This window comes from Theropithecus gelada, chromosome 9, assembly GCF_003255815.1.
Source record: "Theropithecus gelada isolate Dixy chromosome 9, Tgel_1.0, whole genome shotgun sequence".
Taxonomy (NCBI): Eukaryota; Metazoa; Chordata; class Mammalia; order Primates; family Cercopithecidae; genus Theropithecus; species Theropithecus gelada.
The window spans coordinates 17,226,908-17,254,264 of NC_037677.1; the positions used below are offsets into that span (position 1 = coordinate 17,226,908).

The 27,357-nt window shown below is 38.9% G+C and overlaps 1 protein-coding gene and 1 pseudogene across 4 annotated transcripts in view; both read right to left on the reverse strand.

The window, feature by feature from the left end:
* The window catches only part of CCDC7 (coiled-coil domain containing 7), a 447,862-nt gene that overhangs the window by 323,172 nt on the left and 97,333 nt on the right, over positions 1–27,357 (reverse strand). For all 3 annotated transcript variants that reach the window (XM_025396487.1, XM_025396488.1, XM_025396490.1), the window contains exons 13-14: positions 16,080–16,165; positions 14,991–15,045 (exon numbers count right to left, since the gene is read on the reverse strand). In XM_025396487.1, coding sequence (XP_025252272.1) covers positions 14,991–15,045; positions 16,080–16,165 — 141 coding nt within the window. The remainder of the gene's footprint in view (positions 1–14,990; positions 15,046–16,079; positions 16,166–27,357) is intronic.
* LOC112631396 lies at positions 19,346–21,514 on the reverse strand (annotated as a pseudogene). The gene has a single exon (XR_003121123.1). The product of XR_003121123.1 is annotated as an SRSF protein kinase 1 pseudogene (transcript).

A 27,357-nucleotide genomic window follows, 5' to 3' on the forward strand; every position in this document is an offset into this window, starting at 1 on the left:
TGAAATAAAAGAGGACACAAACAAATGGAAGAACATTCCATGCTCATGGATAGGAAGAATCAATATTGTGAAAATGGCCATACTGCCCAAGGTAATTTATAGATTCAATGCCATCCCCATCAAGCTACCAATGACTTTCTTCACAGAATTGGAAAAAACTGCTTTAAAGTTCATATGGAACCAAAAAAGAGCCCGCATTGCCAAGACAATCCTAAGTCAAAAGAACAAAGCTGGAGGCATCACGTTACCTGACTTCTAACTATACTACAAGGCTACAGTAACCAAAACAGCATGGTACTGGTACCAAAACAGAGATATAGACCAATGGAACAGAACAGAGTCCTCAGAAATAATACCACACATCTACAGTCATCTGATCTTTGACAAACCTGAGAAAAACAAGAAATGGGGAAAGGATTCCCTGTTTAATAAATGGTGCTTGGAAAATTGGCTAGCCATAAGCAGAAAGCTGAAACTGGATCCTTTCCTTACTCCTTATACGAAAATTAATTCAAGATGGATTAGAGACTTAAATATTAGACCTAATACCATAAAAACCCTAGAAGAAAACCTAGGTAATACCATTCAGGACATAGGCATGGGCAAGGACTTCATATCTAAAACACCAAAAGCAAAGGCAACAAAAGCCAAAATTGACAAATGGGATCTAATTAAACTAAAGAGCTTCTGCACAGCAAAAGAAACTACCATCAGAGTGAACAGGCAACCTACAGAATGGGAGAACATTTTTGCAATCTACTCATCTGACAAAGGGCTAATATCCAGAACCTACAAAGAACTCAAACAAATTTACAAGAAAAAAACAAACAACCCCATCACAAAGTGGGCAAAGGATATGAACAGACATTTCTCAAAAGAAGACATTCATACAGCCAACAGACACATGAAAAAATGCTCATCATCACTGGCCATCAGAGAAATGCAAATCAAAACCACAATGAGATACCATCTCACACCAGTTAGAATGGCAATCATTAAAAAGTCAGGAAACAACAGGTGCTGGAGAGGATGTGGAGAAATAGGAACACTTTTACACTGTTGGTGGGATTGTAAACTAGTTCAACCATTATGGAAAACAGTATGGCGATTCCTCAAGGATCTAGAACTAGAAGTACCATATGACCCAGCCATCCCATTACTGGGTATATACCCAAACGATTATAAATCATGCTGTTATAAAGACACATACACACATATGTTTATTGTGGCACTATTCACAATAGCAAAGACTTGGAATCAACCCAAATGTCCATCAGTGACAGACTGGATTAAGATAATGTGGCACATATACACCATGGAATACGATGCAGCCATAAAAAAGGATGATTTTTTGTCCTTTGGAGGGACATGGATGCAGCTGGAAACCATCATTCTCAGCAAACCGTCACAAGAGCAGAAAACCAAACACTGCATGTTCTCACTCATAGGTGGGAACTGAACAATGAGATCACTTGGACTCGGGAAGGGGAACATCATACACCGGGGCCTATCATGGGGAGGGGGGAGGGTGGAGGGATTGCAGTGGGAGTTATACCTGATGTAAATGACGAGTTGATGGGTGCTGACGAGTTGATGGGGCACAAGGATACATATGTAACAAACCTGCACGTTATGCACATGTACCCTAGAACTTAAAGTATAATAATAGTAAAAAAATAAAAAAATAAAAAAATTTTTAAAAAGACAATGAGCAAAGAATGATCCCAAGCAAGACAATCCAGATTTTAAAATTCACATATTGATGTTTAAAGGATGTATAATAAAAATGTCCAGTATAAAGGAAAATATGCTCATAATAAATAAAAATATGGAAATCTTAGCAGAGAAATATAAACTATAAAAATGCAGGGCCACACCTATAATCCCAGCATTTCAGGAGGCTGAGGTGGGAGGATTGCTTGAGGCCAGGAATTCAAGACCGGCCTGGGCTACATAGCGAAATGCTATGTCTATAAAACACATTTTGAATTAGCTGTCCATGGTGGTACACACCTATAATCCTAGCTCCTTGAGAAGCTGAGGCAGGAGGATCATATGAGCCCAGGAGCTCAAGGCTGCAGTGAGCTATGATCCTGCCACTGTACTCCAGCCTGGGTAATAAAAATAAGACCATGTCTCTTAAAAAAAAAAAAATAGTCAAATGGAAATTCTGGAACTGAAAATCGTGATATCTGAATTTAAAAATTTAATGTATGAGCATAAGAACAGATTGGATCTGATGACAGTGGAAAAAGTCAAACCACTTGAAAATATATCAATACAAAATACCCTATCTAAATATAAACAACAAAGTTTTTTTTAACTAACAGATACTGAGGCAACTGTGGGATAAAATCAAATGTCTAATATGTAATTATATCCCATAAGGAAAAGAGAGCGAGGAAGTGGCAGACAAAATATTTTTAAAACAATAATATATTGAAAATGTCCCAAACTTGGTGAAATTAACATACTCAACATGTTCAGTGCTGCCCAAGTTGATATTTACAAAGAAAATCATGCCCACACAAAACAAAGCCAAAGTGCTGAAAACCAAATAAAGCGGAAAAAAAAAACAATAAAAGTGGCCAAAGAAAAATGACATATTATACAAAAGGAAATGATGATTTTAATAATTGCTTCTCATCAGAATAAACATGAAAGCCAAGCAAAAAATGGAAAAAAAAGTCTTTACAGAATAATGTCCCTTTTCCAAAACAAAGTTATTTTAAGAAACAAAAGAAATCCCTAAATCTACATTTTATTCTCATTGAAATTTGAGAGAACATAGCATGTATAAAACAGAAGCATGTGATAATGGGAACAAAAGTAAACCTTACAACAACTGCACAAGAGATTTCAATACATGACCAACGAGCTGCTGAGGAAACACGTCCATAAACAGGCACAGAAATGCAATAAACCATGGGATAGGACTAAGTAACTTCAGAGAGGAAGTTGAACAATCCAAAGACATAGCCCCTACTAAAGCAGAACGAGAGGGATAAACAGAAAATAATTAGAAAGAAAATATTAAGACCCTGATAGTGTTCTCTGACTGATGCAATTAGTGTTCTCTGACTGATGCAATCCTAAATTAGGATCGCCTGAGATTTTTAAAGAAAGCAAACTTTTTTTTAACTGAAAAGTTCAAGAGGAAGTGAAAATGAAAAAGGTTGCTTACTTTTGAGAATAAGTTTAGAAACCTTGTAAATTAAATGGAAGACATATCTCATACCACAGAACAAACATACACATAGAAGTCATGATGAAAAAGATAGAAAACTTAAAACAATCAATCTAGAAATCATAATATTCAAATATGAGTTTCAGCGGGATAAAAGGAAGAAGAAAGTCAAATGATGATGAAAGAAATAAGAAAACTTCCTTGATATAGATAAAAAATTTGAGATATAATAAAATTTATACATTTCAATGAGAAACAAGAGCAAGAAGTAAGAAGTCTAGGTACCAGACAATATCAAACTACTATACTTGCTGGAACCATCAACTCAAACTTTGCATGAAATAAAAATGATATTCTACCTTGTTGAAGCCATTGAATTATATGGGGTCTCTTTCTATAGCAGCCTAGTCAATATTCTAACTAATAAAGATGATAGAAAATTAAAATAATGAAACAAATCTAGACTTAATTGAATTTTATACACAGGGAGAGAGAAAATATATACCCCACTGTGGTAGACTACAAATGGCCATAAATTCTTCACAGTAGCTCCCATAAAAAGATACAATCTATTTCCTCACTTCTTGAAACTCAGCTGGCCTAATTCTTGTTTGAGCCAAGAGGATACAACACAAATGGCACTATGAGTGATGTGAGCTTAGGCCTCCAGAGATCTTTCTGCTTTGTTTTGATCTCTTGCTACTAGGGATCCTTCTTTAAACTACCCAGAGCTAGCATCCTGGAGGATAAGAGACTAGAAACAACTCCCACTTGTCCCAGATGTCCCAGAATGTCAGACATAGGAATAAAACTTATCTTGCACATCCAAACTAAGCTGAGCTGCCCAGCAACTATAATAATGATTCTACTGTTTTAAGTTACTACGTTTTGGAATAATTTGTTATTTAGGAAAAGCTAACTGGTATACCTAGCGATAGAAAATGTGCATTAGTTTATGTCATTAGAACGCTTACAAAAATTGAATATTGTGTTGGATTATTTCCAACAATTTTCTCCCACCCTATACATGCATGCCACTCTTACCTCTGAATATGGACTGGCCTTATGACTTCCTTACAGAATATGTCCTCTCCTTAAAAAGTTAAAAATAGGCCAAGTGTGGTGACTCACACCTGTAATCCCAGCACTTTGGGAAGCCAAGGCAGGCAGATCACAAAGTCAAGAGATCGAGACCATCCTGGTCAACATGGTGAAACCCCGTCTCTACTAAAAATACAAAAATTAGCTGGGTGTGGTGGTGCCTGCCTGTAGTCCCAGCTACTCGGGAAGCTGAGGCAGGAGAATCACTTGAAACTGAGAGGCGGAGGTTGCAGTGAGCCGAGATCGTACCATTGCACTCCAACCTGGCAACACAGTGAGACTCCGTCTCAAAAAAAAAAAAAAAAAAAAAAGTTAAAAATAGAACTAACATATAATCCAGTAATCTTATTGTTAGGTATATACAAAAGAAGGAAATCAGTATATTAAAAAGATATCTGTACTCCCACATTTATTGCACCACAATTCAAAAGAACTAAGATTTAGAAGCAATGTAAGTGTCCATCAACAGACAAATGAATAAAGAAAATGTAGTACATATACATAATGGAGTACTATTCAGCCAGAAAAAAGTAATGAGATCCTGTCATTTGCAACCAGAAGTCACTGCGTTAAGTGAAATAAGCCAGGCACAGAAAGACAAACTTCACATGTTCTCACTTATTCGTGGGAGCTAAAAATCAAAACAATTAAACTCATGGAGATAGAGCACAGAATGACGGTTACCAGAGGCTGCAAATAGTAGTAGGGGGTGGAGTGCAGTGGCAATGGTTAATAAGTACAAAAATATAATTAGATAGAATGAGTAAGATCTAGTATTTGATAGCACAACAGGGCAACTACAGTCAATGATCATTTATTGTACACTTAAAAATAACTAAAAAAGGACCCACAGACCCTCTGAAGGAAGCAGACAGCTCCTGCAGGACCTGAGAGACACCCCAAACACTGTGAGTGCCCTGCGCGGAAGTGGGAAAGAGAGACCCTCCTCTCCTGAACACACACTCTCCACTGGAGAAACAGAAGCTCTGCTCGCCGGAAAAGTTTCCAACCTTACTTGGAGCTGAGTCCATTTAGAGAGCCAAGTGAAATATAAGAGTAGAGGAAGCAGCAGAAAAGCCCTGGGAGCTCACTGGGTCCCGAAGCAGGCCATTCCTGCCTGGAACCACAGGGATCCACTGGGAGGACAGACAGAGAAGCAGGGGGTAAAACTCCACAGGGAGAAGGAAATCTCTAGCTGAACTTTGTAACAATTTGAACAGGGCAAGAAACCTCCTAGCCAGAACTCAGGGGAGGGCACAATCCAGTGTGCAGACTCCATAGGTTGGGGAAGAATCAAGCACTTATCTTTCGCAGCTGTGAGGCAGACAAACTTGGGGCAAGTTTTCAAGCCCAACTCACCCACCATCTGGAAACAGACTGGGGCTATTGTGGAGGAGGGTGGGAGTGAGACTGGCCCTTCATTTTGGGTGGAGCTGAGTGAACCCTGTGACTGCCCGTTTGGCCTGACATCTCTGACAACCTGACTCAGCAGAGGCAGCCATATCCTCCTAGGTACACAACTCCAGTGACCTGGGAATCTCACCCCCATTCCCCATAGCAGCCACAGCAAGACCCACCCAAGGAGTCTGACCTCAGCTACACCTAGCCCTGCCCCCACCTTATGGTCCTTCCCTACCCACCCTGGTAGGGGAAGACAAAGGGCACATAATCTTGGGAGTTCTAGGGCCGTGCCCACCACCCCTTCCTCTCCATACTACCACAGCTGATGCTCTCTGGAAAGTGCCACCTCCCAGCAGGAGGCCAACCAGCACAAAAATAGAGCATTAAACCACCATATCACAGGACTCTGTGCAGACAACCCCAAGTACCAGCCCAGAGCCAGGTAGACTCACTGGGTAGCTAGACCCAGAAGAGAGACAACAATCACTGCAGTATGGCTCACAGGAAGCCACATCCATAGGAAAAGGGGGAGAGTACTACATCAAGGGAACACTCCATAGGACAAAAGAATTTGAACAACAGCCTTCAGCCCTAGACCTTCCCTAAGACAGAGCCTATCCAAATGAGAAGGAACCAGAAAACCAACCCTGGAAATATAACAAAACAAGACTCTCTAACATTCCCCACAAAAATCATACTACTTCATCAGCTATGGACCCAAACCAAGAAGAAATCCCAGCTTTACCTGAAAAAGAATTCCGGAGGTTAGTTACTAAGGGAGGCACCAGAGAAAGGTGAAGCTCAATGCAAGGAAATACAAAAAATGACACAACAAGTTAAGGGAGAAATATGCAAGAAAATAGAAAGCTTAAAGAAAAAAACAATCAACAATTCAGGAAACTCTGGACACACTTTTAGAAATGTGAAATGGGCCGGGCGCGGTGGCTCAAGCCTGTAATCCCAGCACTTTGGGAGGCCGAGACAGGCGGATCACGAGGTCAGGAGATCGAAATCATCCTGGCTAACATGGTGAAACCCCGCCTCTACTAAAAAATATGAAAAACTAGCCGGGTGAGGTGGTGGGTGCCTGTAGTCCCAGCTACTCGGGAGGCTGAGGCAGGAGAATGGCGTGAACCCGGGAGGTGGAGCTTGCAGTGAGCCGAGATCGCGCCATTGCACTCCAGGCTGGGTGACAGAGCGAGACTCGGTCTCAAAAAAAAAAAAAAAAAGAAATGTGAAATGCTCTGAAAGGTCTCAGCAATATAATTGAACAAGTAGAAGAAAGAAATTCAGAGCTCAAAGCCACGGTCTTCAAATTAACCTAATTCAACAAAGACAAGAAAAAAGAATAAAAAAATATAAACAAAGACTCCAAGAAATCTGAGATTATGTTAAATGACCAAACCTCAGAATAAACGATTTTCCTGAGGAAGAAGAGAATTCTAAAATCTTGGAAAAAATATTTGGAGGAATCATCAAGGAAAACTTCCCCAGCCTTGCTAAAAATCTAGACATCTAAATACAAGAAGCACAAGGAACACCTGGGAAATTCATCACAAAAAGATCTTCACCTAGGCACATTGTCATCAGGTTATCCAAAGTTAAAATGAAGAAAAGAATCTTAAGAACTGTGAGATAGAAGCGCCAAGTAACCTATAAAGGAAAACCTACCAAATTAACAGCAGATTTCTCAGCAGAAACCCTACAAGCTAGAAGGGATTGGGGCCCGATCTTCAGCCTTCTTAAACAAAACAATCATCCGCCAAGAATTTTGTATCTAGTGAAACTAAGCATTATATATGAAGGAGAGATACAGTCTTTTTCAGACAAACAAATGGTAAGAGAATTCGCCATTACCAAGCCACCACTACAAGAACTGCTAAAAGGAGCTCTGAATCTTAAAACAATCCTGGAAACACATCAAAACAGAACCTCTTTAAAGCATAAATCACGCAGGATCTATAAAACAAAAATACAAATTAAAAAGTAAAAGCAAAAAACAAACAAAAACCCAGAGTACGCAGGCAACAAAGAGCACAATGAATGCAACAGTACCTCATATTTCATGACTAACATTGGACTAAATGCTCCACTTAAAACACACAGAACTGCAGAATGGATAAGAACTCATTAACCAACTATCTGATGCCTTCAGGAGACTCACTAACACATAAGGACTCACATAAACTTAAAGTAAAGAGGTGGAAAAAGGCATTTCATGCAAATGGACACCAAAAGCAAGCAGGGTTAGCTATTCTTACATCAAACAAATAAACTTTTTTTTTTTGAGACGGAGTCTCGCCCAGGCTGGAGTGCAGTGGCACAATCTCAGCTCACTGCAAGCTCCATCTCCCGGGTTCACGCCATTCTCCTGCCTCAGCCTCCCGAGTAGCTGGGACTACAGGTGCCCACCACCATGCCCAGCTAATTTTTTGTATTTTTGGTAGAGACAGGGTTTCACCGTGTTAACCAGGATGGTCTCGATCTCCTGACCTCGTGATCCGCCCATCTCGGCCTCCCAAAGTGCTGGCATTACAGGCGTGAGCCACCGCGCCTGGCCACAAATAACCTTTAAAGCAACAGCAGCCAAAAGAGACAAAGAAGGACATTTTGTAATAGTAAAAGGCCTTGTCCAACAGGAAAATATCACAATCCTAAGTACATATGCACCTAACACTGGAGGTCCCAAATTTATAAAACAATTACTAATAGACCTAAGAAACGAGATAGACAGCAACACAATAATAGTGGGAGACTTCAATACTCCACTGACAGCACAAGACAGGCCATCAAGACAGAAAGTCAACAAAGAAACAATGGATTTAAACTATACCTTAGAACAAATGGACTTAACAGATGTATACAGAACATTTCATCCAACAACCACAGAATACACATTCTATTCAACAGCACATGGAACTTTCTGCAGATAGACCATATGATAGGCCATAAAATGTGCCTATCATTTTTTTATGAAAATTTAAGAAAACTGACAGTATATCAAGCACTCAGATCACAGTGGAACAAAATTGGATACCAACTCCAAAAGGAACCTTCAAAACCATGTGAATACATGGAAATTAAATAACCTGCTCCTGAATAAGCTTTGGGTCAAAAACAAAATCAAGATGGAAATTTAAAAATTCTTCAAACTGAATGACAATAATGACACAACCTACCAAAACCTGTGGGATGCAGCAAAGGCAGTGCTAAGAGGAAAGTTCATAGCCCTAAAAGTCTACATCAAAAACACTGAAAAAGCACAAACTGACACTCTAAGGTCACACCTCAAGGTACTAGAGAAACAAGAACAAACCAAACCCAAACCCAGCAGAAGAAAGGAAACAACCAAGATCAGAGCAGAACTAAATGAAATTGAAAGAAAAACTATACAAAAGATAAACAAAAAGCTGGTTCTTTGAAAAGATAAATAAAACTGATAGACTATTAGCAAGATTAACCGAGAAAAGAAGAGAGAAAATCCAAAAAAAACCTCACTAAGAAACAAAACAGGAGATATTACAACTGACACTACTGAAATACAAAAGGTAATTCAAGGCTACTATGAACACTTTTATACACATAAATTAGAAAACCTAGAAGAGGTGGATAAATTCCTGGAAAAATACAACCCTCCTAGCTTAAATCAGGAATAATTACATACTCTGAACAGACCAATAAAAAGCAGTGAGGTTGAAATGGTAATTTTAAAACTACCAACAGCAAAAAAGGCCAGGACCAGATGGATTAACAGCAAATTCTACCAGACATTCAAAGAAGAATTGGTACCTTTTGACACTATTCCATAAGACAGAGAAAGAAGGAACCCTCCCTAATTCATTAGATGAAGCCAGTATCACCCTAATACCAAAACTAGGTAAAGACATAATTAAAAAAGAAAACTACAGACCAATATCCTTGATGAACATAGATGCTAAAATCCTTAACAAAATACTAGCTAACTGAATCCAACAATATATCAAAAAGATAATCCACCATGATCAACTGGGTTTCATATCAGGGATGCAGGGATGATTTAACATACTCAAGTCGATAAATGTGATACACCACATAAACAGAATTAAAAACAAAAATCACATGATCATCTCAGTAGATGCAGAAAAAGCATTCAACAAAATCTAGCATCCCTTAAAACTCGCAGCAAAACAGCATGCAAGGGATATACCTTAATGTAATAAAAGCCATCTGTGACAACCTAATGCCAACATAATACTGAATGGGGAAAAGTTGAAAGCATTTCCTCTGAGAACTGGAACAAGACAAAGATGCCTATTCTCACCACACCTCCTCAACGTAGTACTGAAAGTCCTAGCAAGAGCGATCAGACAAGAGAAAGAAATAAAAGGCACCCAAATCGTTAAAGAGGAAGTCAAACTGTCACTGTTTGCTGACAATCATTTACCTTGAAAACCCTAAAGACACCTCCAGAAAGCTCCTAGAACTGATAAAAGAATTCAGCAAAGTTTCCGGATACAAGATTAATGTCCACAAATCAGTAACTCTTCTATACACTAACAGCAACCAAGTGGAACATCAAATCAAGTACTCAACTCTTTTTACAATAACTGGGAAAAAAAAAAAAAAAAAAAAACTTAGGAATATACCTAGCCAAGGAGTTGAAAGAGACCTACAAGGAAAACTACAAAACACTGCTGAAATAAATCATAGATGACACAAACATATGGAAGCACATCCCATACTCATGGATGGGTAGAATCAATATTGTGAAAATGACCATACTGCCAAAAGCAATCTACAAATTCAATGCAATCCCCATCAAAATACCACCATCATTCTTCCCAGAACTAGAAAATAAAATCCTAAAATTCATATGGAACCAAAAAAGAGCCCCCATAGCCAAAGTAAGACTAAGCAAAAAGAAGAAATCTGAAGGCATCACACTACCTGATTTCAAACTACACTATAAGGCCATAGTCACCAAAACAACATGGTACTGGTATAAAAACAGGCACTTAGACCAATGGAACAGAAAAGAGAGCCCAGAAATAAAGCCAAATACTTAACAACCAACTGATCTTCGATGAAGCAAACAAAAACATAAAGTAGGGAAAGTACACCCTATTCAACAAATGGTGCTGGAAAAATTGGCTAACTACATGTAGGAGAATGAAACAGGATCCTCATCTCTCACCTTATACATAAATCATCTCAAGGTGGATTAAGGACTTAAACCTAAGACCTAAAACTATAAAAATTCTAGAAGATAACATTGGAAAACCCCTTCTAGACATTTTCTTAGGCAAGGATTTCATGACCAAGAACCCAAAAGCAAATGCAATAAAAACGAAAATAAATATTTGGGACGTAATTAAACTAAAAAGCTTTTGCAGGGCAAAAGGAACAATCAGCAGAGTAAACAGACAACCCACAGAGTGGAAGAAAATCTTCATAATCTATACATCTGACAAAGGACTAACACCTAAAATCTACAGTGAACTCAAACAAATCAATAAGAAAAAAACAAGGTATCCCATCAAAAAGTGGGCTAAGGGCCGGGCGCGGTGGCTCAAGCCTGTAATCCAAGCACTTTGGGAGGCCGAGACGGGCAGATCACGAGGTCACAAGATCAAGACCATCCTAGCTAACATGGTGAAACCTCGTCTCTACTAAAAAAATACAAAAAACTAGCTGGGCGAGGTGGCAGGCGCCTGTAGTCCCAGCTACTCAGGAGGCTGAGGCAGGAGAATGGCGTGAACCCAGGAGGCGGAGCTTGCAGTGAGCTGAGATCTGGCCACTGCACTCCAGCTCAGGCGACAGAGCAAGACTCCGTCTCAAAAAAAAAAAAAAAAAAAAAAAAAAGTGGGCTAAGGACATGAATAGACAGTTCTCAAAAGAAGATAGACAAATGGCTAACAAACATATGAAAAAATGCTCAACATCACAAGTGATCAGGGAAATGCAAATCAAAACCACAATGCCATACCACCTTGCTCCCGCAAGAATGCCCATAATCAAGAAATCAAACAGCAGATGTTGGTGTGGATGCGGTGATCAGGGAACACTTCTACACTGCTAGTGGGAATGCAAACTAGTACAGCCACTATGGAAAACAGTGTGGAGATTCCTTAAAGAACTAACAGTAGAACTACCATTTGATCCAGCAATCCCACTACTGGGTATCTACCCAGAGAAAATGAAGTCATTATTCAGAAAAGATACTTGCACACACATGTTTATAGCAGCACAATTCACAATTCACAATTGCAAAATCATGGAACCAACCCAAATGCTCATCAATCAACAATTGGATAAAGAAACTGTGGTATATTTATATGATGGAATACTACTCAGCCATAAAAAGGAATGAATTAATAGCATTTGCAGTGACCTGGATGAGATTGAAGACTATTATTCTAAGTGGATGTAACACAGGAATGGAAAACCGAACATCGGATGCTCTCACTGTAGGATATAATAAATTACTCTTCAAAGGTAAATTGTTAAGTACAATGATTTCTGAGATCCTCTCCAAAGAACCAGTGTATCAGGATGTTCAGATCCCCAGTTCTTTGTCCTCCATTTTAAAGTTTAACTTCTTCATTCTCCTTGCCCCTAGTTTCAGTAAACAACTTTTTCCACCAGTTCTAATCAGTAGTTCACATATGTTTCCCTGGTCACCTGATACATCTTGAGTCACCCCTGGTTACCTGCTCCGTCCTGAGTCACCCTGGTCACCTGCTCTGACCTGAATTATCTGTTCTGTAATTGCCCTTCCTGCCAAACTACTCACTCAACTCCAGCTCATACCCCTGCTTTCTTTAAAATAGCCAATCGGAATTAGCTCAGACTGTGCAGTCCAACCCTAGCCAATAGGAGAATGACACAGCAGTAGGGGCTACCTCTATCAGGAATAAGAACCCTTTCCCCTCCCTTGTTCAAGTGTGCTCCCACCATTGCTCCATCCGCAAGTCACACCCTTCTATAGAAGTAAAATTGTCTTGCTGAGAAAATTAAATTTATGTTCCAGTGCTGTTTCTTTGGCAGCACCGAATATTTACTCATAACATCACTGATATGTGGGAGCTAAGCTGTGAGGATGCAAAGACATAAGAATGATACAGTAGACTTTGGGGACTTGAGGGCAAGAGTGGGATGGGGGGTGAGGGATAAAAGACTACAAATATGGTACAGTATATACTGCTTGGGTGATGGGTGCACCAAAATCTCACAAATCACAACTAAAGAACTTACTCATGTAACCAAATACCACCTGTACCCCCATAACTTATGGAAAAATAAATTTAAAAATAAATAAATAATAAAAACAACTAAGAAAGTATAATTGGATTATCTATAACACAAAGAAATGAAAACTGCTTGAGGAGATGGATACCTATTTACCCTGATGTGATTATTATGCATTGTATGCCTGTATCAAAATCTCATGTATCCCATAAATATATACACTTATATATATACCCACAGAAATAAAAATAAATTTTTTTAAATAAAATAATATGGCAGGTAAAAATCTAAGATAATCCCATAACCTTCACCCCTAGGGTCATGCCATATATAATAATCCAGCCCCTCTGAGTGTGGGTGGGACCTGTGACTTGCTTCTGTCCAATAGAATATGGCAAAGTGATAGGATGCCACTACCTTTATTAGGTTCATTATATAGCAAGAGTGAGAGGATGTCACTCCCATGATCAAGTTACATTATATTAGAACTCTGTCTTAGCAGACAAGAGAGACTCTTCATTCGCCCAAAAGAAGAAGTGAGCTAGCCAGGCATGGTGGCTTATGCCTATAATCCCAAAAATTTCAGAGGTTGAGGCAGGAGGATCATTTGAGGCCAAGAATCCAAGACTAGCCTGGGCAACATAGCAAGAGCTTGGTGTTTAAAAAAAAAAAAAACCTAAAAAACATAAAACTTAGCAGGGTGTGATGGTGCATGCCTATAGTCCTAGATACCTGGAAGGGTGAAATGGGAGGATGGCTTGAGCCCAGGAGTTCAGGCTGCAGTGAGTTAGGGTCATGCCACTGCACTCCAACCTGGGTGACAGAGTGAGACGCTGTAGAAGAAGAAAGAAGGAGGAGGAGGAAGACGAGGAAGAGGAGGAAGGGGAGGAGGAAAGGTGCTATGGTATGAACAATCTGTGGAAAAGACCATGTGGCAGGAAACTGCAGACTGTCCTTTATGTATCTGGGTGCTCCTGAATTGAGTGCATATATATTTAGGATAGTTAGCTCTTCTTGTTGAATTGATCCCTTTACTATTATGTAATGGCCTTCTTTGTCTCTTTTGATCTTTGTTGGTTTAAAGTCTGTTTTATCAGAGACTATGATTACAATCCCTGCCTTTTTTTTGTTTTCCATTTGCTTGATAGCTCTTCCTCCATCCCTTTATTTTGAGCCTATGTGCACATGAGATGGGTCTCCTGAATACAGCAAACTGATGGGTCTTTACTCTTTATCCAATTGGCAGTCTGTATCTTTTAATTCGACCATTTAGCCCATTTACATTTAAGGTTAATATTGCTATGTGTGGACTTCATCCTGTCATTATGATGTTAGCTGGTTATTTTGCTCGTTAGTTGATGTAGTTTCTTCCTAGCATCGATGGTCTTTACATTTTGGCATATTTTTGCAATGGCTGGTACTGGTTGTTCCTTTCCATGTTTAGTGCTTCCTTCAGGAGCTCTTGTAGGGCAGGTCTGGTGGTGACAAAATCTCTCAGCATTTGCTTGTCTGTAAAGAATTTTATTTCCCCTTCACTTATGAAACTTAATTTGGCTGGATATGAAACTCTGGGTTGAAAATTCTTTTCTTTAAGAATGTCGAATATTGGCCCCCACTCTCTTCTGGCTTGTAGAGTAAAATGTTTATACCTTTTTCAGACAAATAGAGTACCTATTGTTTTATACATTTGGGTTACAAAAGTTTTGAAAAATTTGAAATTCAAATAGGTTAAAGGGAATTCTCCAAAGTCATATAACCAGTAAGTTGCTGTTCTGACTCCCAATATGATGTTCTTTCCTCTGTAGTTGTTTAAACCATGGTAATTTTCATAATATTGACATAAGTATGCCCAGGTTTGCCATTTCATTTTCTGAACCTTGATGAGAAGAGTCCATCAACAAGAAAGACATTATCTCAGGAAGAATTTTAGTTCACACACACACACACAGAGACACACACACATACACACAGATATATATACCTATAATCCCATACATAATAATGTTTCTCTACATATGACTATCAGAGCAAGTATTAATCAAATATTGATGCATACAGACAGTGGGTGTGTTACCTGTACTTGATCCAAATCTTCTTTTATTTTAAACTCTTTTTCTGAAGACATCTTCCTGTAACATAAATGTTACATTTAATGCAATGTTATTTCTCTTGCCTAGAAGCTAAAGCCTTAATCGTCTCAGATATCTTCCATCTCCTTATGGGCATTTCTTGAAGACAACAATGGAGCAAGCTTTTTAATGAACTTGCCATAGTAAAAAACCAATGACAGATGCCACACTGGAAAGAGGACAACAGTGTTTTAAAATGCATCATGATATTTTTAAATGTATCACTGCTTTGCTTTCTTGAGGAGAACTTTTTAAACCATTTTAAAATAATGAAGTTTTTTTAAAAAATTCGTATTTCTAAGAGACATAAAATTCATACAGGCTAAATTACAAACAACTGAATAACATTTCCCAAGCTAACTTCTCACTGCTATGATTAAGATGTGAAAAGACAGATATTCAAAGCATATTGGTCATTTTTTCTTCTTGGGTGATTTTTTGTTAAAGGTCAAAGCCATTTGTCCCATGAATTTCTTTTCAGGATTTTTGGAACTCTATAAAGTTTTGACTTCATAGTTTCCTTTTAAAAAATATTTTAATATCAGGGTTTAACCAGGCAAATTCAAATGCAATAATTATTTTATAACACTAAAGAAAATATTTACTTAAAAATGCTACTTTATAATAATACACATACACAAAAAATAAATAACTTTTTATAAGAATTATACAATTAATAAGTACAGTAGAAAAGAACAGCCAAGACTCTGGAGTTAACAAATTACAAAGCATGAGCTAGACCATCAAAGAAACAATGTAAATCCTTTTTTCCTAAAATTAAAGATTTAATTCTGTTCACCTATTTCTGAATGTATTGTGGTTCAATCTCCTCTTCCAGTCCATTTTTGGTTCTTTGTTCTTCCCTTTTTAGCTTTATCCCATAATCATATACTGATATGCTAATAAAAACATGTGTTTGTCAATTTTATGTTTTCAAAAGCTTATTCATAAGTTTATTTGACTTTAAATTGTTTTTATAAAAAGAAAATATAAATTAATAAGAAAAAAGATTAAAATGTATCTTTATGTCTTACTTTTCTGAATCCTCAGATTTTCCTTTGTCTTTTTTCTTCACTGTTTTCGCAGCTTTCTTTGTTCGATTATTTGTAGACTTAATTTTCTGTATAATTTTATATAAGCCAGAAATAAAGGGTTGAAAACACATTAAGTTATAGAAAAATATGATAATATATATTGCTAATGTACATTTTACTCTAAGAGTCACTATACAACATTTCAAGAAAAATTATCTGCATAGAAGCAAAACAAAATGACACATCTGGTCTGTTTGTAATAGTGCTTTATGTGATGTAAGTTGTATATAAGCTAATACATATTAAAACATTTGAATTTTTCTGACAATTACAATCAATTATGTTATAATGTGGCATATGCCTTCCAGAAAATCACCTCACTATGCAAAAACACGCAATAAAACCTGTAGGATGTATGGGGGAAATGGGTTAGGTGCACATCTTGCAAAAACCTTGTAGGTAATATATTTTTTAAAATAAAACCTAAGAAAAACAGTACTATAGTACACAGTTAAATGATTAAGACTACATAAATACCATGAGAAATACAGACTTTTATTTTGAGAAAGACCTGAAACTTGTTTGTGAAAGTGAGCATTGAATAGGTTGCAACTTGTGAGTTATTGCACAGTGGAAGGAAATTACCTGAAATTAAAATGTCATACCACCAGATATGGGCTGGTGTGGCATACTATACACAGGTGAACCAAGGTAGATGGAGAAAGTTGCTTTCTGCTTTTTTCTTTTTTTTTTTTTTTTTTTTTTTTTTGAGATGGGAGTCTCACTCTGTTGTCCATGCTGGAGTGCAGTGGCACAATCTCAGCTCACTGCAACCTCCACCTCCTGGGTTCATGCAATTCTCCTGTCTCGGCCTCCTGAGCAGCTCGGATTACAGGGGCTTGCCACCACACCCAGCTAATTTTTGTATTTTTAGTAGAGACGGGATTTCACCATATTGATCAGGCTGGTCTTGAACTCCTGACCTCAGGTGATCCACCCGCCTCGGCCTCCCAAAGTGCTGGGATTACAGGCGTGAGACACCGCACCCAGCCCTTCTGCTTTCACTCATTGTTTTTGCAGATGAAACGGCTTAATTAAGCACATGTGAAATTCAAACTATGCTCAAATTGTTCAATTAAGTTAGAACAAGTTTGCATTTCAAACAAATATTATAGCAGAACTAATCACGTTTTAAAGTATTCTTGAGCTGCTGTGTAGTACAAGATCTTTTTCTTTTCAGTAGAAAGAATAAAAATGTATTCAGGGCTTTATTTTTAACTGACAGCAAATAGAAATCCTTTAGTGAGATCATGGCAATTTGACAGTATTATAATTAAGCTCAATCAAGGTACATGGGGTACTTGGAAGATCAAGTTCTACAGCTGCCTATTTCCACATCTTTCAATCCATCTGGTTCCTTAAACAATAGGGGGAAAACCCCTTATTTGGTGGAGAAGCATTTCTAAAATGAAGTTACAGTTTCTCTCTCTCTCAAAATGTACTGTCGTGTCAACTGTTAAAATAGGGCCTTTTGTGTGTTTTGTTATTTCATCTTAATATCACCAGAATTTCTGTAATTCCACAACTGTGATTTTACAATGTAGAAGAGAATTCAGTTCTAGTCTATTGCTTTAGATGTAAAAACAGCTGAAAACCCAAAGTGGATTAGAATTGCTAAAAGATTTCCCTTCCATCGTTTGATACAATCTATTCTCTTGATTCTTGATAGGTGCATAGGAAGCCTAACTTAGAATTCTTTCTACAGGAACATGTCTGATTTCAGGAGTACCCAATGAAGGATCCCATGGATGGCCAGCCAGTTACTCAGAGTAATATGTTTATGAATTAAATGGATTGCATAATGGCACCACTTTTTCTTTGTCACTGTTGGTGGATAAATGACAAAGTAGATTCCAATACCCTGTATAGAAAGGTGGTTACCCAACAGCCTCACTGGTGGCTTGCTAGCAGTAGAGCCTCAAGTCGCACCTCTGTGGCTTTCTGTAAATTTGAGTCCTATAGCCACTTCAAGAATGTGTAATCCCCAAGGCCCACTTGGTCCATGCTGAAGAAGCAGCTGTGACCCCAATCTTGCCCCTTTTGCTCTTCAATATTACTGGAGGAATATGTAATATCTAGGTCAAGTCTAGGAGAGGCTCATCCTAAAAAACATTGCCAAGTCTTTCCTCAATTAAAACAAAAAAAGCCTCAAGAACATCTCAATCATGTCAAAATTATGGCTAAAAACTGACATTATGTAGGGAAATAGCAGCAGAGAATGGCTAATCTTAAGAAACAACCAACCAACCAAAAAAACAAAACAAAACAAGACCAACAAAAAAAAAGTGCCATCCCACCCCTTCCCTTGGTTCTTTCAATTGGGGTTAAAGACTCGAGCCTCTGAGAAAATGAGAAAGGGAAAGCCATAGAGGAAAACTGCTTCAAGGCCAGAATTTTGGGCAAGGTAAAGAAAAAGTTGTACATGAAAGCAGGGACTGTCTGGAAAAGAATCAGAATCTCAAGATCTATTTTTCTTAAATGGGAAAGCTCTGAAACCCAGATCTCTGTTCTACCATCATCCTGATCCTTTAGTTATGGGGCAATAAACTCAAGTGCAATGAGTAAAGTGCCAGCCACGGATACAAAAACAAAATATAAAACAAAACAGCCAACCAAAATAACTCTGGTCTTAGGGTAATAGAAGACATATAGGAAAGGACTGTCTATAGAACACCTGAGGTTCTCAAGAAATTACTATTCAATGGTTCTGTTTTTGCTTACATTAAAAATCAGACTAAAGATTCAAAGATCTTAACTATTAAAGGATGAAAGGAATTTGACAGTGCTTTGAACAGTGATAAAATGGTACCCAAATTTGGTGTTCATACAGTTAACTACAAAAGATAGTAGCTTAAAAGTTGCAGGAAAAAATGTGAACATACAGAACAACAGAAACAGTCCAGGAAGATGATGCAGCCTGGACACAGCAAGTTTAATGTCTCTGCTGGTGTACACAGAATTAACACCCTTTCCCCTCCTCATCCTCATGCAGGCAATAGAATATACACTAGAAAATTTGACTCTTAATGAATAAAAGGATGGGCTCATACACCTTCATAGCTCTTTTCAAAAAGGATGCTTATAATTTAAAGGATGTCCTAATGGGAAGGAAAGGTACGGGGCAAGAGGCAGTTTCACATTTTAGTCCATTAGTCTTTGGTAGAGCCCAACCAAGGCCAAATTCACCTAGGATGCCCAATGGCTGTGGGGATCTCCACAGTGTCAAGTAAGCAAACCCAAATGAACATGTTGGATTACCAAAAAAAAAAAAAAAAAAAATCTAGAAACTCTTGAAGAAAGAGCTTCACCCTAAAAAGGGAAGAGGAAAATGCTTGGAGTGGAAGGGCTGAGGGTCAGTGTGTGATCTCTGCTGTGGTGCTGGCCAGGGGCTTAGGAGTTAAGCCAAGGGTGGCAGAGACAGTCGGTGGCAGTGGCTCTCTTCTCAGGGATCAGCTCCAACATGGGCAGTAAGAAATCTGTGAAGCCAGCTGCCTCTTCCTGAGACCACTCATACTTCTCCACTAGAACCTCAAAAAGGCCCCAAGGTTTCAGCTTCGTGATACATTTCAGGTCACCTTTTTTGGTGAAAAATTCCTTGGAATATTTTCCTGCCACAATGAGCTTGCAAGGCACCTTCACTAGAAGTTCTATGATCAATGCAATGTGATCTTCATCTTGAGTGTACTCTTCCCCTGAATGAGGTTCAAATAAATAGGCATCTGTGGCCAGTTCAAAGGCCATGCATGTCATGCTCCAAATGTCAGCAGGGGTATTACAGCCAGATCCTATTAGAACTTCCAAGGAATGATATTGCCTCATTTGAATATCTTCAGTGAAATGTTTGTGCACCCAACAAGCATTTCCAAAATCAGCAATCTTCACCTTGAACTTTTCTGCATTTTTTGGCTCAAGGGAATTAACAAGAAAATTTCCAGCCGTGGATTTTCCTTTGTTGTCCAGTGGTCCATTATGTTCTTGCTTTTGTTCATCTTCACAGGGTACCTCTGACCAAATGCTTTCTTGAAGTTGGCTAATGTACTGTTCACTGAATGACTAATCTATAGTTGAGGAAGACTGGCACACCATGGAGTCTGACACCTCAGATGTTATAGGAGTCTGTTTCTTGAGATGTGCTACTGTCTCCATTTTGGGAGCTTAGGAAACTAGATTCCTGATTCAAATTTTGGACAGCATGGTCATTAGCATTATGTAGATCTCCTTTATGCCTCAATGTTTCATTATTAGTGTTCTGAGTATAATTAATGACTTCAATCACTCCATTGCAATTAATTTCTGCTGCACCACCCTCTGTATTACGTTCCATAAGTGTTTGATCCTGGCCAATGTACTTGACTCTTCAAGTTTTTATTGGGTCATTTTATTAGGTGGGTTCTCTTTCAAGGGTCTTTCAACAGGACTCTCTGATTCTTCTTGCTTGTTTGGTCTTTTTTGCCCAAGGTCCGACTCTCTCCATTTCCTCAATTTCCTGCATTCGCTTCTCTAGTAATTCTGCCTGGCGCTTCTGCCTCTTCTTCAATTTCTTCTTCTTCTTCTTTGACATTTTGTCAGCTGGTTTAGGTTGGGGAGCAGTACTGACTGCAGATCCAGAAGGTGGAGGAGCTCCAGACTGCTGCCATTCTGTTGCTTCTGCAGCCAGCCTCCGAAAGTACTGCTTATTCACTGACAATAAGATGTTCTCTGGTTTAATGTCAGTGTGGATGATCGGCACTTGGTATGTAAATAATCAAGACTCTGTAACAACTTGCTGAATAATTTTTTTGACACAAGGCAGTGGAAGCCCCTGATAATTGGACTTGGTGATCCACTTGAGCAGATGATGCCCCAAAACTTCAAATACCATGCAGATATGTGTTCCATTAACTCCTGATATTTTAAAGTCATCTAGTAGTTGTACAACCATTTCTCTATTTGGATCATTAGGATCTGGATTGTGAGCTGACTTCAGCAACCGGATTTCATCTAGTGCTGTTTCAGTGTAATGTTCAGCACTTTTAACTACTTTCATTGCCACAAATTTCTTCCCGTGAATATCCCATGATAACCATACCGTTGAAAAGTGTCCCCAGCCTAACTTTTGGATCACGTGGTATCTCCCGTTGAATAGATCTCCAATTTTTCACAAGATGATAACTTCCTTTACAATAATCATTAGGATCTTCTTGCTCATCATCATCAGATCCCAGAATCTCCTCTTCCTGCTCTGGTAGATCACTCTTGGAGTGGAGAGCAGAGCCTCGGTGCTGAGTTTCAGATTTCCTTTGGGCTTTGTCCTTCTTGGGTATGGTCCTTTTCTTTCGGGCCTGGAGCGCAAGCACTTTCCACTCCATGGTGAGACCAATAACTGCCAGGCGCCTGCGCACCAGTACAAGATCATTTTATACAAGAAAGTAAGGGAAAAAATTAACAGTTAAAAATTATTTAAAATTTTAGGATATTTGGACAAGATGGCAGACTAGAAGCATCTCATATGCACCATTCTCACAGATCAGAAACAAAAGGGGCTAGTAAACATTGACCCTGCAGGCCGATCATCTGAGAAACCACGTTATGATCCATCAAGGCAGCAGGGTAACACAAAGAGCAGAGATGAGTGAGGTGGGACACCAGCATGTCTGGGCTCAGTGCAGAGCCAGGAGAACCTTTCAGTATGGGAAAGGTTGAGTAAGTGAACCATTTTCCAACATGGGAAAGGGTGAGAGCCCCTAGCGGGATTCAGCTCTCCACAGGGACCTGTGCAAGACTGGGAATAGGAGAAACCCCCTGGGCCCCCACCAACTCTACCACATTTCTAGACTGAAGTAGGAGCCACTGGGACATTTTGTGGGGGCAACTCTTGCATCCACGGAGACCTCTACAAGCCTTGGGCCCAAGGGCAGACCAGTACCAATGTCACTGCCTCAGTAAAAACCACAGTTGCAGTACCTGGGAGCTGTACGATTTATCCATGTCTTCCTGCCAGATGGGGCTCAAGGCCAGCTCCCGAACTAGCAGGCCCATTTTGGGCCAAACTCGGCTGGCCACTCCACCCACCCCCACCACTGGTAGCCAGGCAGGTGAGGCTTCCTAGAGCTTCCAGCCCAGCAGTCCTGCTTTTGTGTGAACTCAGCTGGAGGGTGCAGCCTCCTGCTTTCCCAGGAAACACCCAGAGAGCTGAGCAGGTGACTCCACCCACCCCTCCCATGGAAACTCATATTAGCAACACCTTCTAGAGCTTCCAGCCCAGTGGCCATGCTTCTGTGTAAACTCAGCGATAGGGTGTACCTTCCTGTTGTCCCAGGAAGCATCTAGACTATAGACCAGGCATCCCCACCCACCCCTACTTCTGGTAGCCAGGCGAGCCATGCCTGCTAGAGCTTCTAACTCAGTGGTCCTACTTCTGCCTGAATTTGCCTCCTGCTGCCCTGGAAACACACAGAAAGCAGGGCGAGCAACTCTATCCACGCCTGTGGCTCTCTAAAATAAATCAATCAGACAAAAACAAAGATAAAAAATGAAAAAAAAACTGAGAAATTTGGGGTTAGGTAGAGGTCAAATCTATGACTTATTGGTATTCCTGAAAGAGACGGGGGAAAAGCAAGCAACCTGGAAAACATATTTCACGGTATCACTGATGAAAACTTATCCAACCTCGCTAGAGAGGATAACATTCAAATCCAAGAAATACACAGAGCCCCTGAAAGGTATTACACAAGAAGATAATCCCCAAGACACATAATCATCAGATTTTCAAAAGTCAACATGTAAGAAAAAATGATAAAGGTAACTAGAGAGAATGTGCAGGTCACCTACAAAAAGAACCCCACCCATCAGGCTAAAAGTGGACCTTTCAGCAGAAATCCTACAAGCCAGAAGAGATCGGGGGCGGGGCAGGGGGGAGGCCTATATTCAGCATTCCTAAAGAAAAACATTTCCAGCCAAGAATTTCATATCCAGCCAAACTGAATGCCATACGTGGAAAAGAAATAAGATCCTTTTCAGGCAATCAAATGCTAACAACATGATAGCGAGATCAAACTCATACACATCAATATTAACACAGAATGTAAATGGGCTAAATGCCCAAATTTAAAGGTACAGAGTGGCAAGCTGGAAAAAGAAGCAAGACCCAATGGTATGCTATCTTCAAGAAATCCATCTCACAGGCAATCCACATAGGCTCAAAATAAAAAGAGAAAAATTTACCATGCACATGGAAAACAGGAAAAAGCAGGAGTTGCAAAACTAATTTCAGGCAAAATGAACTTTAAGTGAATAAAGATCAAACAAGGTAAAGATGGGCAGTACATATTGGTAAAGGGTTCAATTCTACAAGAAGATTTAACTATTCTAAACATATACACACCCAATATAGGACCACGCAAATTGATACCCAGGGTAAGCAAGTTCTTAGAGACCTACAAAGAGACTTAGACCCACACACAATAATAGTGGGACACTGCTATTAGACAGAAGACCCCACTGACAGTATTAGACAGACCATTGAGGCAGAAAATAAACAAAGATATTCAGCACCTAAACTCAACATTTGACCAGTTGACAAAGAGACACTACACAACGCTCCACCCAAAAACAACAGAATATACATTCTTCTCATCACGACATAGCACGTACTCCAAAAAATCTAACTGGCCATAAAATAATCCTTAGCAAATTAAAAAAAAAAATCAAAATCATACCAACCATACTCTCAGACTACAGCAAAATAAAAATAGAAATCAAGACTAAGAAAATCACTCAAAACCATACAATTACATGGAATTTAAACAACCCCTTCCTGAAGACATTTGGGTAAACAATGAAATTAAGGCAGAAATTAGGAAGTTCTTTGAAACTAATGAGAACAAAGATACAACATACCAGAAACTCTAGGACACAACTAAGGCAGTGTTAAGAGGGAAGTTTATAACACTAAATGCCCAACATGAAAAAGTTAGAAAGGTCCAGAATTAACAACCTAACCTCTCAACTAGAAGAAGAGAAGAGTAAGCCAACCCCAAAACAAGTAAAAAGTAAGAAGTACCCAAATCAGAACTGAACTGAAGAAACTGAGATATAAAAAAAATATGAAAGATCAACAAATCCAGAAATTGGTTTTATAAAAAATTAGTAAGATAGACCACTAGCTAGATAAATAAAGAAAAACAGAGAGCAGATCCTGATAAACACAATTAGAGATGACAAAGCAGATGTTACCACTGACACCACAGAAATACAAATAACCATCAGAAACTACTATGATCGCCTCTATGCACACAAACCAGAAAATCTATACTAGAAATGAGTACATCAAACTAGAAATGGATAAATTCCTGGACACATACAACCACAAAAATGATCCAGGAAGAAACTGAATCCCTGAGCAGACCAATAATGATTTCCAAAATTGAATTAGTAACAAAAAGCTTACCAACCAAAATAAGCCCAGGACCAGACAGATTCACAGCCAAATTCTACCAGATATATAAAGCAGCGCTGGTGCCATTCCTACTAAAATGATTCAAAAAAACTGAGTAGGAGGACTCCTCCCCAACTCATTCTATGAGGCCAGCATCATCCTGATGCCAAAACTTGGCAGAGACACAACAAATAAAGAAAACTTCAGGCCAATATCTTGATGAACATAGATACAAAAATCTCCTCAACAAAATACTAGCAAACTGCTTCCAGAGGCACATCAAAAACCTAATCCACCATGATCAAATAGGCTTTATCCCTGGGATGCAAAGTTGATTCAACATATGCAAATCAATAAATCTGATTCACCAAATAAACAGAACTAAAAACCAAAACCACATTATTATCTCGATAGAGGCAGAAAAGACTTTCAATAAAATTCAACATCTCTTCATGTTAAAAACCTTCAATAAACTAGGCATTGAAGGAACATACATCAAAATAATAAAAGCTATCTATGACAAAACCACAGCCAACATCATATTGAATGGGTAAAAGCTGAAAGCATTTCCCTTGAAAATCAGCACAAGACAATGATGCCCTCTCTCACCATTTGTATCCAACACAATATTGGAAGTCCTGGCAAGAGCAATCAGGCAAGGGAAAGCAATAAAGGGCATCCAGATAGGAAGAGAGGAAGTGAAACTACCCCTGTTTGCCAGCATGATTCTATATCTAGAAAACTCCATAGCCTTGGCCCAAAATCTCCTTCAGCTGATGAACAACGTCAGCAAAGTTTCAGGGTACAAAATCAATATGCAAAATTAGTAGCACTCCTATACATCAATATCCAAGCCAAGAGCCAAATCAGGAATGCAATTGCATTCTCAACTGCCACAAAAAGAATAAAATATCTAGGCATATAGCTAACTATGGAAGTGAAGGATCTCCACAATGAGAACTTTAAAACACTGCTCAAAGAAATCAGATGACACAAACAAATGGGAAAACATTCCATGCTCATGGATAGTGAGAATCAATATTGTTAAAATGGTCATATTTCCCAAAGTGATTTAAAGATTCAAAGCTATTCCTATCAAACTACCAATGTCATTCTTCACAGAAATAGAAAAAACTATTCTAAAATGCATAAGGAACCAAAAAAGAATCAGAATAGCCAAGGCAATCCTAAGCAAAAAGAATAAAGCTAGAGGCATCACACTACCCAACTTAAAACTATACTAAAGGGCTACAGTAACCAAAACAGCATGGTACTGGTGCAAAAACAGACACCTAGGCCAATGGAACAGAATAGAGAAGCCAGAAATAAGGCTGCACACCTAAAACTATCTGATCTTCAACATACCTGACAAAAACAAGCAATGAAGAAAGGACTCCCCATTCAAAAAATGAGGGTGGAATAACTGGCCAGCCATATGCAGAAGATTGAAATTTTACCCCTACCTTACACCACATTCAAAAATCAACTCAAAATGAATTAAAGACTTAAATGAAAACCCAAAACTATAAAAACTCTGGAAGATAACCTAGGAAATACCATTCTGGACATAGGACTTGGCAAAGATTTTATGATCAAGATGCCAAAAGCCATTTCAACAAAAACAAAAACAAATGAGATCTAAACTAAAGAGCTTCTGCATAACAAAAGAAACTATCAACAGAGTAAACAGGCAACCTAGAGATTGGGAGAAAATATTAGTAAACTATGCATCTGACAAAGGTGTTATATCCAGAATCTATAAGGAACTTAAATTTACAAGGAAAAAATGACTCCATTAAAAAGGGGACAAAGGACATGAATGGACAATTTTCAAAAGAAGACATACATGTAGCCAACAAACATACAAAAAATGCACAACATCAGTAATCATTAGAGAAGTGCAAACCAAAACCATAATAAAGTATCATATCATACCAGTCACAATGGCAACTATTAAAAAGTCAAAAAGTAACAGATGCCGGTGAGGTTGAGGAGAAAAGGGAAAATTTACACACTGCTGGTGGGAGTGTAAATTAGTGTAAATTAGTTGTGGAAAGCAGTGTGGTGATTCCTCAAAGAACTTAAAAAAGAATTACCATTTGACCCAGCAATCTCATTGTTGGGTATATACCCAAAGGAATATAAATCATTTTACCATGAAGACACATGCACATATATGGTTATTGCAGCACTATTCACAATAGCAAATACACGGAGTCAACCTAAATGCCTATCAACGGTGGGCTGGATAAAGAAAATGTGATACGTATACACCATGGAATACTACATAGCTATAAAAAATAATTAGATAATATCCTCTGCAACAACATAGATGGAGCTGGAAGCCATTATCCAAATGGCTAGTGCCAAATACCTCCATGATCTTACTTACAAGGGTGAGCTAAACAACAAGACCACATGCATTCTAGGAGAGTAACAACACACATTGGGGCCTACTTGAGAGTGCAGAGTGGTAGGAGGAAGGGGATCAGAAAAAATACCTATCGGGTACTATGCTTACTACCCAGGTGATAAAATTACTGTACACCAAACACCCATGACATGCGAAGTTTACCTATATAACAAACCTGCCCATGTAACCCAATTGCCTTGGTCGCTCATATTTGGCTCAGGGCAAACTTCTTTAAATATTTTTAAAAATTAGGGCGAGCGACACAGAAGACCGGTGATTTCTGCATTTTCAACTGAGGTACTGGGTTCATCTCACTGGGGAGTGCCGGACGATCGGTGCTGGTCAGCTGCTGCAGCCCGACCAGCGAGAGCTGAAGCAGGGCGAGGCAT